General features: G+C 42.5%; 1 protein-coding gene across 1 annotated transcript; it reads right to left on the bottom strand.

Moving 5' to 3' along the window:
* Positions 1-742: 742 nt before the first annotated feature.
* On the bottom strand, positions 743-17928 carry CMPK2 (cytidine/uridine monophosphate kinase 2). The gene is made up of 5 exons (XM_081313850.1): positions 16184-17928; positions 8930-9044; positions 5780-5981; positions 3052-3285; positions 743-1553 (listed from the first exon to the last, which is right to left on the bottom strand). The coding sequence occupies exons 1-5, from the start codon at positions 16844-16846 to the stop codon at positions 1430-1432; spliced, it is 1338 nt and encodes a 445-aa protein (XP_081169976.1). The 5' UTR covers positions 16847-17928; the 3' UTR covers positions 743-1429.
* Positions 17929-18763: the final 835 nt, after the last annotated feature.

The following is an 18763-nucleotide window of genomic DNA, read 5'->3' as shown; positions in this document are numbered from 1 at the left end:
AAAGAAGAGCAACTAAGATGATTAAAGGCTTGCTTAAGCAGGGGATCGGACTAGAAGATCCATACCCATACCCTTCCCAAGCCATGTGGCACCAATAGGGCAACCCCACATACCATTCCTGACCCACATCTCGCTCACCCCATTGCATCCTCCCCTACCCAGCAGCAGCCACTTAACTGCCTGTTGGCCTTGGCCTTGGCCTTGCTGGCCTCCACATTTTCTCGCTGCAGGCTTCCCTCAAACAAAGTAAATGGAGAAACCAGTAGGAATTCAAAGGAGGGAGGAAGAAAAGAAGGCAGATTCCTGATGCTCTCTGCCAGAGAAATCTTAGAAACATAACATCTTCACAGTACACTAGAACTGATTTTGAACCTTTGCACACCTATTCCTCTACACCTATTCTTCCTTTTAAAATGAGAAGCGGCATTTCTTTCGCCTTTTTGAAGTGTGAAGTATTTTCAACAAATATATATATATAGATAGATAGATAGATAGATAGATAGATAGATAGATAGATATAGATAGATAGATAGATAGATAGATAGATAGATAGATAGATAGATAGATAGAAGGACACACAAGGACACCTGGATACCATTTATCTTTTCACTTCAATTCAGAGGTTTATCTCCAGTGACTATAGTAATTCATGTTAAAGTCCTTAATTATTCTACCTTTTGATAAGCCCACCTCATTAAAGACATTACTTTATCTTCAGCAAGGAATAGGCGAGACAGCAGGCTCAAGAACAACCAGTTTATTGTAGTGCGGAACTGGGCGCTTGACAGGTTTTCTGCGCCGCTATTTATACTCCAGCTGGCACGCTGGGGACCAATCAGAAACTTGCCGGTTTCCCGCGGATTGCGAGGTCCAATCCGCAGCGGCTGGTTTAGACAGCCGGAGCTGCAACATTAGCTGCGCTTGCTCAGTCGCTGCAGTTTGACAGTTGACAGCTGTCAGACTGCTGCGCCTGCGCGAAGCTAAGGCAGCTTTGACAGCTGTCAAAGCTGCCGTGTATTCCAGCCAGTTTACCTCATAACTAGAGAACGTATTAACCCAAACACATAAATACATAACAGACATACTATAATTTGTCTATGTGATACTGTCATGAAGTTAATTCAGACTGAGAACAAGGAGGAAAATCTTTTAGAAAATCTATACAAAATTAGTGTCAATACAATCAAGTTTATATCATGAACGTGCATATACATATTTTGCTTTTAGTTATGGAAAGTAGCAATTGCATTCCTTTAGCAGTAGTGCATTTCAGTATGGTTAGATATTTTAAACATTAGTTTGTCCACATGAAGTTCTATTGTTTTGCATATGTCTTATGCTTCTCACTTGTTCAGAAAATATTAACACCTAGATGTTTTCCATGGGAAATTTTGATTCCAATTACTGACAATAGTACATACACAAACAGTTATGGGAAATGGCACTGATTTTTAATCAAGTGTAAAGCAGCTTTGGCAACATCTTCTTCAGGAGGATTGGCATCAAGGATTTGACATGCTGGATTTTCCATTCTTCTGTAAGACTCTTCAACTCTATTAAAAAAAATCATAGCATTATCAAATGTAGAAAGACTTAGGATTCATACTAAGAGCCAACGGCAAAATTTTTAGTGTAGAATATGTCAGAAGCTATGAATTGTGGTTTAAATATTGCACTGGAAGGGTTCAGGTAGCCATTAACCCAAAGCTAAGCAAACTGACATGTCAAACCAGGTTGTCCAAGAAGGAAAGATTTTTACTGGGGCTGTGCAAAGCTTCAGTTTTAAGCTTTGATCTGAAAGTGAGATGAATTGTCTCCTTTGAACTGAATGCAGCAGATCAAATCAGTTAACCTCAAATCAATTCAAATATTTCATGAAGTTTTGTACATAAACACACACACACACAGTTATTAAAATTAATCTTTGAATCAGAGCTTGGTTTAATTTTTGTGTTTCATATCTTTGATATATTATAGAGTCAAACTGAGAACCTAAGATTTCACATATTGTACTCCAGCTTCAATTATTATGAAGCACAATTACACCTCACACAGCATCTGCTGGGACTCTATAAATGAGGCATAGAATCCTCCCTTTAGTGTGACTGCAGTGTCCCACGTCAAACTGTAGATCACATCGTGACCGTTTGCAATCTCAGGGCATATACCAGTCTGGTATCTGATTTTTTAAAATATAAATGATGCTGCATTTCAATGGTTGTTAGATGGCCTAGACATTTGGTATTTGAACATAGACCTTTTTAACATTTATATTTTATCGTGTTTACTAATCTAGGTGAAATGTTAATATATATTGCTAGTCCATGTACGATGCCATACAAGGAAGGAAGGAAGGAAGGAAGGAAGGAAGGAAGGAAGGAAGGAAGGAAGGAAGGAAGGAAGGAAGGAAGGAAGGAAGGAAGGAAGGAAGGAAGGAAGGAAGGAGGGACTGGGGGTGACATGATATCAGTGTTCCAATATCTCACAAAGAAGAGGGAAACAAGCTATTCTCCAAAGCACCTGAGGGCAGGACAAGAAGCAATGGATGGAAACTAATCAAGGAGAGACAGTTAGAACAATTAACCAGTGGAGCAATTTGTCTCCAGAAGTTGTGAATGCTCCAACACTGGAAGTTTTTAAGAAGAGACTGGACAACCATTTGTCTGAAATGGTATAGGGTTTCCTGACTGAGCAGGGGGTTGGACTAGATGACCTCCAAGGTGCCTTCCAAATCTGTTATTCTATTCCATTCCATTCCATTCCATTCCAATCTATTCTATTCTAAATAAATAACCTTTTACTTTAGGACCCCTGACCCAAGGTAGCAGACCCTGCAAAATGCAATGTCACACACATACACCATCCTTTCTAAAGGTCTTTTCATCCACAAAAACCAGTGCATTAACTCTCTTCCCCAAGATATTCATAATTAATTTCCCATAATTAATTAAATCCCATTACATTTTTTTCCTTAACATAAAAACGTCAAGATTTTCACAGTAGTGCTAATAGGGAATATAGCGGCACCCTGTTTTGCATTTTAGTACATACTTTTGACGGAAGACATCATTCACTTCCAAATCAACCTCTTCTCTTGTTTTCTCGATCCCACGTCCCTGTAGCCTCCGGACTCTTTCTTCAGGACTAACAGTCAATAGCAAGACAATGTCTGGACTCAGAAGATCATCAGGCCAATGATACACCAGGTGCTTAAGTGGAGGAAGATTTTGAACGTCCCCAGTTATTTCAGTTGCAACTGCGTATGCTGTAGTGCTATGCCAATATCTGTCCAAACAAAGGCATTAGTGTGAGTTTCAGATCTATCATTCTTTGCTTCTAGAACTATTGTGTTTTTTTCTGCCTCCCTCAAAATGGTCATGGGGAAGGGTGGGCTCTCTCTTATGGAATGTCATCTTCAGGGATGAGGAGACAAGCCTTCTCAGTTGCAGCACCACTTCTCTGGAACAGCATTCCAAGCGCTAGAACTTCCGCTACTCACTTCTCCGAAAGCTAATAAAACTAGCTTTCCTGGAGTCCTTTGAGAGCAAAATTACAATGAGGGGGAAGCCTCCTGTTGCATTGTGGCTGTAATGTGAGACATGGATATTTTAATGTTGCATTTTTGTAAGCTGCCTCGAGTCTTGTTGGGGGGATCATTATGTAAATTTTAACAAGTGTATAAATATTTTCTTTCACTTGATCTGAATGGTTTCAAGGAATTTAAAATTTTGTCAGAAAGTAACAAAGACAGTTGTACAGGTACTTTTCTTTAGACTGCAGAATGAACACCAGCCTCAAATTCAATACAGTCCATAAATATGAAAAAAAAAATTCTTTTAAAAGTTCATTTTCTGAGATTTTAGAAAATCCATTTTCCTTCTAATATTAAGTTACATGAATATAATGTGGTATATGTGTGATACACACACAGAAAGAGAGAGACACAATAAATTACCGTATTTATCGGCGTATAACACGCACCGGCGTATAACACGCACCGCCGATCACATCCATTCGCGCTGCTGTGCGGTATTTACTATGGGTCATTAACATTATATCGGCGTATAACACGCACACATCATTTGCCCCCTATTTTCAGGAAGAAAAAGTGTGTGTTATACGCCGATAAATACGGTACATAAAGATCAGAATTAGTCATCCTGAGTGAGCAAGACTGAAAAAGAATAAATGGCTTTAGGTCCTCTAGTACCTGTTACTGTATTTATCTAAAAGGTAAAGATAAAGGCTCCCCCACACGTGCATGCTAGTCGTTTCCGACTCTAGGGGCCGGTGCTCATCTCCGTTTTAAAGCCGAAGAGCCAGCGCTTGTCCGAGGACGTCTCCGTGGTCATGTGGCCAGCATGACTAGATGCCAAAGGCGCATGGAACGCTGTTAACTTCCCACCGTAGTGGTCCCTATTTTTCTACTTGCATTTTTACGTGCTTTCGAACTGCTAGGTTGGCAGAAGCTGGGACGAGTAACAGGTGCTCACTCTGTTACGCGGCACTCGGGATTCGACCCGCCAAACTGCCGACCTTCTGATTTACAAGCTCAGCATCCTAACCCACTGAGCAACCGCATCCCTACCTGTATTTATCTAGTCACTCCCAAATTCTCCAGGCAGCTGATAAACAAATATCACATTAAAACACATTCTTACAATTCACACAGTTCTTTGTTTTGCTAACTTAAAAGATGAGACATTATGTGGTTCACTAATTTTGGGAAATTAAAGTATTGAAAGATCAGACAAGATATTCTGATCAATCTGTATCTTACTCATATGAAAGCCAGTATAATACTAATACCAAACTATACATATATAGTTACCCTATTCATGACTGATGAAAAAAATAATTTGGATGGCTGATATACTTTAGAAATAAACTGAACTCTGCATTCTCAAATGAGGTCTAGAAATTTACTACTTTAAAAATAATTTAAATTTTTTAAGATTGCAAAGGAGCCAAATTCAAGATGTCAGCTTAAGAACCATTATATCCTAATACATTTTTGTAGCACAGATATGGCAGTCACAGCATCCATTATATCACCGGTTGCTTTGGAAGCTCCTCGGTTTCATTCAACAGAGATGGGAACACAAATTAAAAGCACAAATACAAGTCCTTTTCAGCAATCAGAAAAGTCCATAGCTGTTTTGATCCCATTGATTGAATATTAAGAGCGATACTTTTCTGCTACTGCTATCGTCAGATTGTCACCAGATCATCCTCATCATCTAGCCTTTTTTGGGGGGTGTGTGCTTTTAATTACTTCTGACTTCAGAGGATTGCCTAGATTAGTCCCTGCAGTTTTCTTGGCAAGGTTTTTTCAGAAGTGGTTTGCCATTTTCTTTTTCTAACATATGAATAGCCACTGATTATTCTGAAAGTTCAGAACTGTAATACAGTAAAATAACCACAGGCAATGGATAATTATAATGATAATTCATGATAACTTCCTATTTCAACCTTTCATAAAATACTAGAAACACAACTTGTACAATTAACAATTTTTCAGTGAAGGCACTTTATTTTTGTTGAGTCCTTGAGGCTTTCCGACCTTGGTTGTTTTCTTGCAGATGTTTTAATACCCAACTATGTAACATCATTTGTGCAAGTAAATGTGGGGTTTGCTCCCTGGTTTATATGGAGTAACTTGTCCAGCCAGTTTTGAAACATCTGCAAGCAAACAACCAAGCTCAAAGAGTCCGAAAGACACCACAGGTCATCTCTGAGCTACATTTTCTTCTATTGGAAACACTTTATTTTTGCAAACCTGTCTAGAATCACCGGTGACTTAGAGGATTCTTCAGCTATTTCAGAAGCCACAATGTAGTTAGTCAGTGCATAGAATGCTCTCCGTATGATTGGTGGTTCATCATCAAAAATCTTCCGCCACTGGCTAACACAAGATGGAGGAGTCCTCAAGAGCACAGCGTTCAATGAGTCTTTCAAAAAACGAGTCACTGTTGTTTTGCCTACATGTGGTACAGGAAGGAAAGTTGCCCTTCGTTATGACACAGCTCGTGGATTGATCAAGTTTGCAAGAATTTAGATTACATAGTTGGTATCATAGGCAATAGCCCATGTTTGGATCATTCCCTATCTTATTTGCAGATAAGGCACACTTTTGTGGAGAGGTTACAACAACTGGAACTCTAAGGCTGACGGTTGCTTAAGAAAACAACTATCAGCCATTCTCTCGGTAGAGCAGCGGTGGTGCAGTGGATAGAATGCTGTATTGCAGGCTAATTCTGCCAACTGCCAGCAGTTCAATCCTGACCAGTTCACGGCTGACTCTGCCTTCCATCCTCCTGAGGTCAGTAAAATGAGGACCCAAATTGTTGGTGGCAATATGTTGTCTCTGTAAACTGCTTAGAGAGGGCTGTGAAGCAGTATATGAGTTCTATTGCTAGCTGCTGTGACTCGAAGGAAGAAGAGTTGAATCCTTAGACTGCTCCATGATGGAATCCCCCTACTTCCTTAGTAACACTATCTCATAACTGCCACCAATCCTGCTGTGAAGAGATATCATGAAGGCAAGAAGCAACTTTCTTGTACCTGCACTGAATGAACGGGGATTAAGATAGCACAGGATCTAAGCTTCACAACAGGGCTTAATCCACTGCTTGCGTGAATCCACCAGCCTTATTCACAAATCACACATTCTGCTAAGCCATACAATCTGTTTGCTTTAATATGTAGTGTGCATCCAATTGTGGTTTTTAGCAAATTATAATTATGTTCAAATTCAGCCAGTTGGGCCTTATTCAATAAACCATAATCTAATAAACTATGGCATACTACAATGCAGGAGTAGAATGTCATTACCTAGATATTTTTATAAATGACAAGTATCAGATGAATTACTAAACAAGGGGGAAAATATTGCTTACTCACCTGACAGTATTACTAAAACAGATTAATGTATGTCAGTCTTCCTCACCCTGTGCCCTTATGCTATGTTGGCCTACAATTCCTATGATCATCTCAAGTATGGCAAGGGGAATCTGAGGGAGGTAGAAAGATGGATCTGCAGGCTATATTTGATCCACATACTGTCAGCTACCCAACCCTGCCACATGACAAAGATTTTGGTTTTCACTAGTCCTCAAATTACTATCAATCATACTTTACTTCCATTTAATTGTTGCCATTTTATTTTCTTGCTCCTTTGGACACTCTAATGACCTCCAAAATAACTAATCAGCTGCAAACAATTCTGGGCAGTATGTCACTTGCATGCCTTACAGTATTGATTTATTACTGTGATTCAACTACAATTTATAAAAACAGGATTTAAAATTCTCCCGGTAAAATTGTTCTAAAGGCAGTGGTGAAAAAGGAAGTAGCTAAACAGTTTAGTAGCTAAACTGTTGATATTTTTCAATGGGAAAATTAATTAATTTTTAAGCAAGTAAATCCAATGTATTCTATTTAGAAATTGAGGTCCTATTCATCAGCACCTGCAAAAAATTAGGATTGCATGCCAGATTGTCAATCCACATACCCCTCAGGAAGATATAGTTACATTAAAAAAAGGTGACACTTCAGCACCTCCCATCTGCTGGACACAGAAAATAATTGGTCTTTTAAGACAAAGGGAAGAACTCCAGTGGTCTGTTGACTGAACCTGGAAAAAGCATGGTGCTACTATCCTTTCCCCCAGGTTATGATTTTCAAGAGGCTTCTGAGTGCTATTTAAAGTAGTTGTACTAAACTATAAAATCTGTAATGTATTGGGCCTTGTTTTACTGAGTGTACCACATGGGGTTTGAATGCTGGAAGGTTGCTTAAGCAGGGAGCTGGCTAACGGCTCCCAGCTCCTCAGACAACCCATCTCCAGCACTGCCATTGGCTGCCTCCAGGGCGGCAATAGGTTGCTTCAAACCTATTGGCCGCCACCTAGAGGCCAGGGTATAAATAGCTGCATTCGCAGCCCTGTTTCCCAGTTCAGTTCCTACAAGCAAATAAAGTATGTTCCTGACTGAACTCACTCGCCTCATCCCTTCTCTCAAGCAACGAACCCAGTACACAACAAAATCTTACACAGTTATCATGGACTGTGTGAATGATCTTGAGGAAAAAGGGGAAGAGATGCTGCCTAGGAAACAATCAGACAAGAGAACATGTTAATGTATTCACATGTCTACTCTTAACTTTGATTTTTTTAAAAAATACGGTAGTTTTAAGATGTTGCACAAACCTTAACCTGTTTGCTTTCAGTTCAGTGTGCTATGCAAACCCACAAAGTAAGTGGACTTGATACTATATGAAATGTGTCAGTCAGTGCTTTGTCATAGATCGCACCGGGACGGAGTTCCGGCACCTTTTTTGACAGATTTTCCAAGTTTTAAAAGTCACTTTTGAAAATTTGATGTTTGATCCACGTGGACTTGAACTGCCCTATTGACCATAGCAGGTTGGAAACAAAATCATTAAAACTGTCCATGTGGGCTGCTTGTGTGTCAAGTCCGATGCATGTGTACTTCGTCTGCGCTGGTTGTGATGGTGCAGCTCGGCTTGTGGCACTGCTTGGCTTGTGATTGGTCATGTGGTTGCGCGTTGAGTGCTTACTGCGGGCGGTGACCGTTATGTTTCGTTATGCAACTGACGTGTGGGTGGGTGTACAGTGATTGACTACGTGCGTAAGGTAAATAATTTCTTTATTTTAAAAAGATTGGTGAATTGAAAATCTTTTAATTTTTAGTGTAAAAGTGTGACCCCAAATTTAAAAATGAAAAAAAAAATACTAATTACTTTTCAATCACCGGTCGATGCTGCTAAGAACTGAATATATAATTTTTTAACTCAAAGATTAACAAGATGTGAATTCTGGCATCTTTTTTCTTTCAAAAAAAAAAGCACTGGTGTCAGTCAAAGAAAAGCCTAAGCTTTCATAAAAAAATATTATTTTTTTTCTTACCTGTTGCGTCTAGTCCTTCAATAACTATTACAGGAAAATTTCCTTTCTTTGGATGTTTAGGACACTTATCCACAAGTTCTAGAATCAGTCTAGATTCAGGAATTATTGAAGTGCACTGTAACGAGAAGATACATTGATTTTGAAGGACTAGAAGTGCCAGTTAAGACTACAGAACAGGGCTCCTATATCCTGAGCAACAGTTCTGTCACCTGAAAGAAATTCAGCTGACATTCACAAGAGACAGATGCTGAAATCTCTGTCTTCCATGTAGGAGCTGTATCTTTGCCATTCAAAGGGTAGCTCACAGGAAAATGACACTTAAAAGACTAAAGTCTTATTGGCTTAATTTAAAAGGTATTGTGCGATTAAACATGTACATTTTACAAGATTCTTTGGAATATGTATCCATGCCTACCTTTATCCATATTTTCTTCAAGAAAACATACATAATCCCTGTTCAAGATGCTACGGAGTACGAACAGAATGCAGAGAACAAAAAACTAAGTTTGAACAACACAGTGTCATATTTTGTATACTGATACTATACACAATTTACATTGTCCGCCAAGATTTTTCATACATTTTCCCTTCAGGTTTTATTATTCAAAAACAAAAAATCAAAAGGCCTTGGTAAAGTATACTTCTACTCCAACTACTTTAATAGTAGCAGCAGCCCTACCTGAGCTTCTCGATATCCTCTCAGGGTTGGTGGTTGAGTTCCCCAAACTTATGGTTTTGGGTGACTTCAACCTACCATCCCTAGGGGGATCATCTGAGTTAGCTCGGGAGTTCATGGCTTCCATGACGGCCATGGACCTGATGCAGGTTATTCAGGGCCCAACTCATGGGGCGGGTCACACGCTCGATATGGTTTTTCTATCTGGACGGTGGTTAGATGATCTCGGGGGGGGGTTTCCCCAACTATTATACCCCTGTCATGGACCGATCATCATCTCCTGCGGTTGGTCTTCCGTTTTGCCACTCCCTGCCGTGGGGTTGCTGAGCCAATAAGATGGTTCCGTCCTAGGCGCCTGATGGACCCTGAGCGGTTCCAGACGGCGCTTGGGCCCCCACCTGCCTCCTTTGCTCACAGCTCGGTCGATGCCCTAGTGGAAGCCTGGGAAAGGGCAGCCACAGAGGCACTCGACCAAGTTGTACCCATGCGGCCCTTGACCCGGCGCAGATCCCAATGGGCTCCATGGTTCTCCATGGAGCTCCGGGAGATGAAGCATCGGAGACGGGGCCTAGAGAGCTGTTGGAGATCCAGCCGATCCGAATCCGACCGGTTACGACTAAGGTCGTTTACGAGAACTTATCTCGCGGCAATGAGGGCGGCAAGGTCTAACCACTTTGCCACCCTCATCGCATCCGCAGATAATCACCCGGCCGCCCTATTTAGGGTAACTCGCTCTCTCCTTAATCAGGAGGTGAGGGAGGAACCCTTGCAGGGTCAAGCCGAGGAGTTTAGTCGATTTCTGTTGGACAAAATCGCTCGGATCCAGACTGGTCTGGACTCCGACTGGGCAGAGTCTGACGATGAGGATACGGGCAGCCTTGTCGATGTAATCTGGGAAGAGTTCGACCCTGTGACTCCTGAAGAAGTGGAAAAGATCATGGGGAAGCTGAGCTCCACCACGTGTTTGTTGGACCCGTGTCCCTCCTGGCTGACTTATGCGGCCCGGGATGGGACACGAGGCTGGCTCCAGGCAGTGATTACTGCCTCTTTGAGTGAGGGTAGCTTTCCCGCCGCCTTGAAGGAGGCAGTGGTGAGACCCCTCCTCAAGAAGCCTGCCTTGGACCCAGCAATATTGAACAACTTTCGTCCGGTCTCCAACCTTAGCTTTCTGGCGAAGGTTGTTGAGAGCGTGGTGGCGCAACAGCTCCCTTTGTTCTTGGATGAAGCTGATTATCTAGACCCGTACCAATCGGGTTTCAGGCCCGGGTACAGCACGGAGACGGCATTGGTCGCGCTGGTGAATGATCTCTGGCGGGCTCGGGACAGGGACTACTCCTCTGTCCTAGTCCTTTTAGACCTCTCAGCGGCTTTTGATACCATCGACCATGGTATCCTGCTGTGACGTCTCAGGGGGTTAGGAGTGGGAGGCACAGTTCTCCAGTGGTTCTCTTCCTACCTTCTGGGACGCTTGCAGTCGGTGTTGGCAGGGGGGCAGAGATCGACCTTGAGACCTCTCATTTGTGGAGTTCCTCAGGGATCGGTTCTCTCGCCTCTCCTGTTCAACATCTATATGAAGCCGCTGGGTGAGATCATTCGTGGTTTTGGAGTTGGGTATCATCAATATGCTGATGATACCCAGCTTTTTATTTCGACCCCAAACCACCCCAGTGATGCCCTCGACGTGATGTCCCGCTGCCTGGAGGCGGTCCGGGTCTGGATGGGGAGGAACAGGCTTCAACTCAACCCTGACAAGACTGAGTGGCTGTTTGTGCCGGCATCCCGGGAAATTCCGATTCCATCTTTAGCCATGGGGGGTGAGCTATTACCCCCCGTAGATAGGGCGCGCAACTTGGGGGTCCTTCTAGATTCACAGCTCTCTTTAGAAGAGCATATCGGAGCTGTGACTAGGGGGGCCTTTGCCCAGGTTCGCCTGGTGCGCCAGTTGCGACCCTATCTAGACCGGGATGCCTTGCGTACAGTCACTCATGCGCTCGTGACTTCTCGTCTAGACTACTGTAATGCTCTCTACATGGGGCTGCCCTTGAAGTCCACTCGGAGGCTCCAACTGGTGCAAAATGCAGCCGCGCGAGTTGTGCTGGGGGTCTCCCGATACTCCCATGCTACACCTTTGCTCCGCGAGCTGCATTGGCTGCCGGTTGCCCTCCGGGTGAGATTCAAGGTGTTAGTAATGACTTACAAAGCCCTACATGGCATGGGTCCGGATTACCTACGGCAACACCTGCGGCCGGCATCAACTTCCCTCCGTCCAGTGCGCTCCCACAGAGAGGGCCTCCTCAGGGTGCCTCCGATCAAAGAATGCCGATTGGTGGCCCCCAGGGGGAGAGCGTTCTCTGTGGGCGCGCCAGACCTATGGAACCGCTTGCCGGTTGAGCTCCCTGTACATCGGCCTGAGTCCTTCGGGAGAAGGGCGGTATAAAAATATAAATAAATAAATAAATAAATAATATATAAAAACTTGGCAATTACCACAGTCTGGCTCAAATGAAGCTTTTGAGAGGATACAACTTTTAGAGAATAAAATATTTCTATAGTAATAGGGAACCCCTCACAGTAATGAGTAAGTGACAAGTTGCAATTGTTTTTCTTAATTATTAAATTTCTACTGGGCAATAAGGATGCTAACCTTTCAGAAATTCAGTATTATGCTAATTTTGAGGACTTAATAATTATACAGAACAAATCTCAAAACTTAATAGGTTACTATTGAAGTTAGAAACAAGACAGCCACCTCTTCCTCTTAAAGGAAGCTTCGGGTATACATTTTGGTAAACTCATTCAGGAGATAAAATTTGGCAGGCATTATGGAAATCAGGTTGATTCACCCCAACTTCAGTGCAAGAAATTCTGTGGAAGATTTTACATCAATGGCACTTGATTTTAGGCAGATTGGCACATGCACATCATAATTAGTCTTCCAAATACTTAGGTTGTCTTTACTTCATTTGTAGTAGTTATGCAATAGTTATGTATCATTTTGGAGTAAAAATTTGGGGGAGACAAAATCATTATTTAAAAAGAATTGAATACTACCCAGTTACTGAATTTATTTTTGAGACTAAATAAAAATGAGAAATGTATAATCTCTTATTTTTAGCAGCTAAAATAATTGCCCAATTTGGGGGGGAAAAATAAGACAATTGAATAATTGAGGTGTGGATTAATTAACAAGACCTCTTCAATTGCCATGTTAGAAAAGATTATAGATATATAGTGAAAATACCCCAGACATAGGAACAATTCTATGACATTTGGTGAACATTACATTTTATTTCATATGCAGATTTGTTAACTATAAACATATATATTGTCTATCTTGTTAGCAGATTTTTAAATAAGCTTATACATAAAAACATTGTGTTTATATGTGTGCATGTACTGCAAATTTGTCAGTTACTTGATAATTCAATAATTAAAAACAAAAACCCTCCTGAAATTTACAAAGCATCTTTAAGAGTCATGTGTTAATAACATAATTATTTCATATATGGTATTCCAAATGTGCTATGGAACAGAAGTTCCTGAATGTAATTTACTTTCTTTTCTTCAAATAGACATGAATCAATCAATCCAGGTGAAAGTAATATATTGGGGGGGAGGGGGATTGTTTCATTTCTTCTGCCTTTGAATAAGTTTTGGGCTGTTGGCAATGGCCTGGACAAGTCTCTGCAACGTATTTGGCAACATTTTAGAATTGGTTTGCCCTTGCCTCCTTTCCAGGGCTGAGAAAATGTGACTGACCCAAAGTCATCCAGCTAGTACAGGGGTAGGCAACCTCGGCTCTTTTATGACTCATGGACTTCAACTCCCAGAATTCCTGAGTCAGCTATGCTATGCTGACTCAGGAATTCTGGGAGTTGAAGTCCATGAGTCATAAAAGAGCCAAGGTTGCCTACCCCTGCTAGTAGAATAAACTAGAACTCACAGTCTTCTGGTGTCCAACCTGATATCTTTACCACTACAGGATGTCCTTGCCTTACAACCACAATGGAGCTAGCCCGTTACACCTGTAAGTCATAATGGATGTAAAGCAGGTCATCACATGGCCAACCCAATTTTATGAACTTTTTTAATGGCAGTCATTAAGCAAACATTGTGGTCATAAAGCAAGTACCATGGTCGTTAGACAACCTCCACAGATTAAGCAAACATCTTGTTTGCTATGGGGAATTTTTGTGTAAAATTGGAAGTAAAAAATGGTTTTCATAAAAATATTTGTAAAGTGATTGCAGGACATTGCAAATGGTTATAAATGTGGGCCAGTTGCCAAGCACTCAAAATGGGGGTGATATTGAGAAGGAGCAGCCTCAGAACTGGAGCATTCATATCTTCTGGTGACCCATCATAACTTTGAATGGGCACTAAGCAACCAGTCATAAGTCAAGGACAACCTATGCCTCAAACTGGCTCTCATAATGTATTGTGCAGCATACAAAAGTCAATTAACCCAAGCAAAGGAGAATATTTGTAGCTCAGCGTTGAAATGAGGGGACCTTAGTGCTCTCTTATCTTGCTTGTTTTCTTACAGATGTTTCATTACCTAACTAGGTAATATCATCAGTGCTGATAATGTTACCTAGTTAGGGTAATGAAACATCTGCAAGAAAACAAGCAAACTCAGAGAGCACCAAGGACCCCTTAACCTAGGGGTGTCAAACTCGCAATGTCACGTGACGTGTCATGAAGTATTGTGACTTTTTTGCCATTGCTGGCAATGAGGTGGGTGTGGTTTTGCTATGATGCATCTGGCCCGTGGGCCGGCAGTTTGACACCCCAGCCTTAACCCAAGCAACTAAAACCAAAAGAGACAGCTTACAACAGCCAGAGCGGGTCACCCTGTGACTGAGCCTATTTTTGTGGCAGTTATTAAGCGAATGCCGCAGTCCTTAAGAGAACCAGTTGTTTGCTGTGAGCTGGGTTTGCTGAAAACGTGAAGTAAATAAGTTTTTAGTTAAAAAAAAGTCATAAAAAGCAGTCACGTAACCACAGGACACTGAAAAAAGCTATAAATGCAAGGCCATTGCTCAGCTCATACTCCTGGAGAAGGCCTGTGTAATTTTGAATGGTTGCTAAGCAACCAGTCATAAGTCGAGGACTACTTGTATGCTCCAGACATGAAGGCCCAAGAAATGAAAAGTTTCTCAGAGAAACCATGACAACTTTTGACCCAGTTAGTGTGATTGCCGCTACGGACTATTATGCCTCTTGCAGGCACAGACACATGTAGGCCACAAGGTCTATTTAACATGACCCAAATCCTTCAGCTTATCAACCCCTTCATGAATTTCAGATGGTTCATCAGGTCCCAAACTTTATATGAAAATAATTTAATAAATACTACTTTTAATAAATGCTACTAATAAATACTATGAATAATATTATCAATTATTGATACTGTATTAGCCACTATGGGGGACTCTGATTATCACCTCATCATACTGTCTGAGGAATTCTGGGAGTTGAAATCCAGCCATCATAAACTTACCAAGTTTGTGAAACACTGACCTAGTCCTAGATAAGGGGTTTTCAAACTCAGGCCCTTTTATGACGCATGGACTTCAACTCCCAGAATTCCTCAGCCAGGCACGCTGGCTGAGGAATTCTGGGAGTTGAAGTCCATGCGTCATAAAAGGGCCAAGTTTGAAGACCCCTGTCCTAGATGATCTGAGTCTTCCTTTTTCCAATTTATAATTTATCTAACTTATTTAAAAAGGGTAAATTTTGTGGCTGCAACATCAAGCTTACTTTATCATCATCTCCCCCCACCAACACACAAAGTTCTGGAAATGTGGGGGGGGGGGAAAGAATTCTCCTGTTGGTACCATTACTGATTAGACCAGGGGTATCCAACCTTGGCAACTTTAAGACTTGTAGACTTCAACTCCCAGAATTCCCCAGCCAGCCATGATGATAGGGGAACTCTGGGAGTTGAAGTCCACAGGTTTTAAAGTTGCCAAGGTTGGACACCCCTGGTTTAGACCCAGCAAAGATGTTTCTCCTGTATGAACCCTGTTAAATCTCCTCCATCACTTTATCCACAGAAGCCACCTGGTCACTATCTACTTTTTCCTTGCCCAAAGACACCCTTCCTCCGTCAGTATACAGATAGTCCTTAACTTATGGCCAAAATTTTTTATTGCTTAAGCAAGTCAGTTGTTAAGTGAGTTTTGCCCAATTTTATTACCGGTACCTTTCTTGCCACAGCTGAAGTTAAGTGAATCACTGTAGTTGTTAAGTTAGTAGAAAGGTTGTAAAGTGAATCTGGCTTCCCCATTGACTTTCTTTGTCAGAAGGTTGCAAGAAGCGGTCACATGAACTCGGGACACAGCAACCGTCATAAATATGAACCAGTTGCCAAGCCTCTGAATTTTGATCAGGTGACCATGGGTCACGGTCGTAAGTGCGAAACATGGTCATAATAAGTCACTCTTTTCAGTGTCCTTGTAACTTTGAACGGTCACTAAATGAACTGTTGTATGTCGAGGACTACCTGAAAAGGACTACTACCTCCCGAAAAGGAGGTCTGGTTCTGCCGAACTCCTGTTTATCCCAACACTTACTTCTTCCAGCACTTGTCGGGCAGCTTCCCGGGACCTGAACACGGTGTTGCCGAGAAGGTGAGGAACGGCGGGGTGGAATTCCGGTTCTTCCGCGGCCACCACATTAGCTCTGCCCAGCAGCTCTTTCTCCTTTCCCGCCCCCTTAAGACCCCACAAGGCGCAGCAGAGTTTGCCGCTTTCGCCTTGCTCGTACACAGAAAGGTGGGCCGGCGCTGGGAGCAGGACTCCCAAGAGCTCTTCCAAAAAGGCCCGCGTCTCCGGCAGGCCTTGCTCGTCCTGAATCAAGAAGCCCTTCTCCAGCAATGCGCCGCCACGGCCGTAGGAGAGGAGCGGCAGGGCTCTGGCCCGAGCGCCCCAAGGCGCCTGCTCGAGTCTGCGCTGCAAACTGCTCTGCAGCCGGGCCGCCCGGACGCGCTCCCGCGGGGTTGGCGCCACGGCGATGCCGAAGGAATAGCATCTGCCTGGAGGAGGCAGAAAGCACCGGAGCCGCGCGCGGTTGGCTGGCTGCCCGCCGGCGCTGCTCAGGGCGAAAAAGTCGACCTCCGCGCCTGCCGATTCGGCCACGAAGGAGCGCTCAAGCCAGCCGGCTTGCTTTGCGGAGAGCAGCTTGTCCATGGTTAATGGCAGCAACCGGGCGGACCCAGCGGCGCTACGCGGCAGCATGAACGCACCGGGGGGACAACTGGGAGCGCCTTAAGAAGCCGCCCAGGGCCCGGCCCATTCGGGAACGGGAAACCAAAACCGACGGCTGTTATCGCAGGAGGAGGAGGAGCGGCTTTTTCGGAGAAACGAAAGCGAACATCCGCGCCGCTTGCCTCTCTCTTGTGGGACTTTGCCTAGCAAAACAAAACTTAGCCGAGAGGAAGTTAAGGATTCAAGAAACCGTGTCAAAAGTCATACGGGCTGCTGTGTCAAAAAAGGGAAAGCGAAAAGGGAAATCGAGACGATTTGGGAAACGAAGCCGATACTTTCATGAAAGTGAAAGTTGATTACAGAGAGATCTTGCCTACACAGGCGATGCACCTCTGATAAATTTGCCATTGCTTTATTTTGAAGAGGGAAAAGAAAAAAAAAGTTTGGGATCCAAAGTAAATGCAAGTAAATTTTACGTGAATGAGCTTGGGAGACGGACGGCACGTTTGTTTGCTGATTTTTGTGCATCGGATTAACAATTTGTATCTTCTGGGGAAATGTTAACGTACAAAATAAAAAGTGCACCCGTTTTTATACAAAAGGGTATTTATTTGAATTAGTGACCAACTGCCATGGACACTGATGTGTAAAATAAGCATTATTCCTACAGCAGCATATGTAACTAATATGCCAAAAAGGCAGTCTTCCTAGTTTGGATACAGAAATTGGACAGTATGGATAGGAAAGAGAAACACCCTGGAAACTTGATTTCTGACCAATTTCTGCTAAACTGGGATCAGGTGGGTTTCTAGCCTAGTTAAACTATGGCATGTTGAGAGGGGTTTTTTTTGTTTTTGTTTTTAGTTGATTGGATGCCAATCATATTAATACATTTACATTTTTTAAATTTCTTAAAACAACTTTTAATCTGGTAATTAGGGTGGTTTCTCTGCAAATATATTGCATAGTCTCAATAAAATGGAAGCCTCCAATACTTTAAAGCAGCAGTGCGCAAGCTGGACCCCAAGAACAGAGGAGTTCCCCAGCTGAATATTTGCTTTCCACAAACATAATTATCTGCGCTCAATGTCTACTCTCAAGAGTTATGGTAATAACAGAATGTTAAAGATAAGGTATCCATACATGGAACATTGGTTCAATTCTGCTATGCATTTAGAAGTTGCAAAACAACAAGTTGCAAAACAACAGTCAGTATCCCTCAATATCAGTCATGCTAATTAGCTACCGAGAGTGATTCAGTGACATCTCAAAGGCTGCAGGTTCCTCACCTCTGCTTTAATTTGTTTTTCAATCGGTTCAGATTTTGGGGGATCTGATGGACATGTAATCAGAATTGTCAATGAATAACTGAACTTTTGACTTCTGGTAAAGTCCTACTGGTGTTATCAGAAAACATCTAGCCACCTCTTATTTGGTCATCCTCATTGTTCAAGTGTCTTCCGGCTCTTCTTTGATGGCTCTTGCCTTCACATTACATATATAGCACTTTTTTCTTCATTTAATATTTTTGACCCAATATTTTCCACAGCTATGAAAGCCATGGGCTTCACAGTACAGTTTGGTTAGCTACTACCCCAGCTAGTACCATCTGCAAGTACAATGGTAATAAACAGTGATGTGGGGGGGGGGGAGAATCATTTTCTAACCATGCAGACATTATAGCCTATTTCAAGAGCTGACTACAAAAGCCTTCAGAGTGAAACTGATTAAGCTCTAGTGAGTTTCAAGCAGCAGCTGCCCGTGCTTTCTAATCAACCAATTAAGGTCAGGGAACTGAGCTGGTTAACCTGCCCTTGAAGCTGAAGTGAAAAACAGCTCAGGAAGAGACAGCTTCTTTAAGTAATCTATCTGCTCTGCAAGGCAGCAAAAAATGGGAGGAAAATGTCTCAGGCACAGGACATTGTAATAGCCAACTTTATTTCAGTG

This window comes from Vipera berus (genome assembly GCF_964194415.1).
Source record: "Vipera berus genome assembly, chromosome: 1".
In the NCBI taxonomy this organism is placed as follows: Eukaryota; Metazoa; Chordata; class Lepidosauria; order Squamata; family Viperidae; genus Vipera; species Vipera berus.
This window is presented reverse-complemented; position numbering and strand designations above follow the sequence as displayed.

What these genes read in the sequence shown, in the direction of transcription:
- CMPK2 (XM_081313850.1), bottom strand. Translation starts at nt 16,846, where the DNA reads ATGCTGCCGCGTAGCGCCGCTGGGTCCGCCCGGTTGCTGCCATTAACC. An exon ending in TGAAGGACTAGACGCAACAG is followed by an intron (nt 5,982 to 8,929) that starts GTAAGAAAAAAA and finishes TACCACATGTAG; the next exon opens with GCAAAACAACAGTGACTCGT. An exon ending in TCACCGGTGATTCTAGACAG is followed by an intron (nt 3,286 to 5,779) that starts GTTTGCAAAAAT and finishes TTGTTTGGACAG; the next exon opens with ATATTGGCATAGCACTACAG.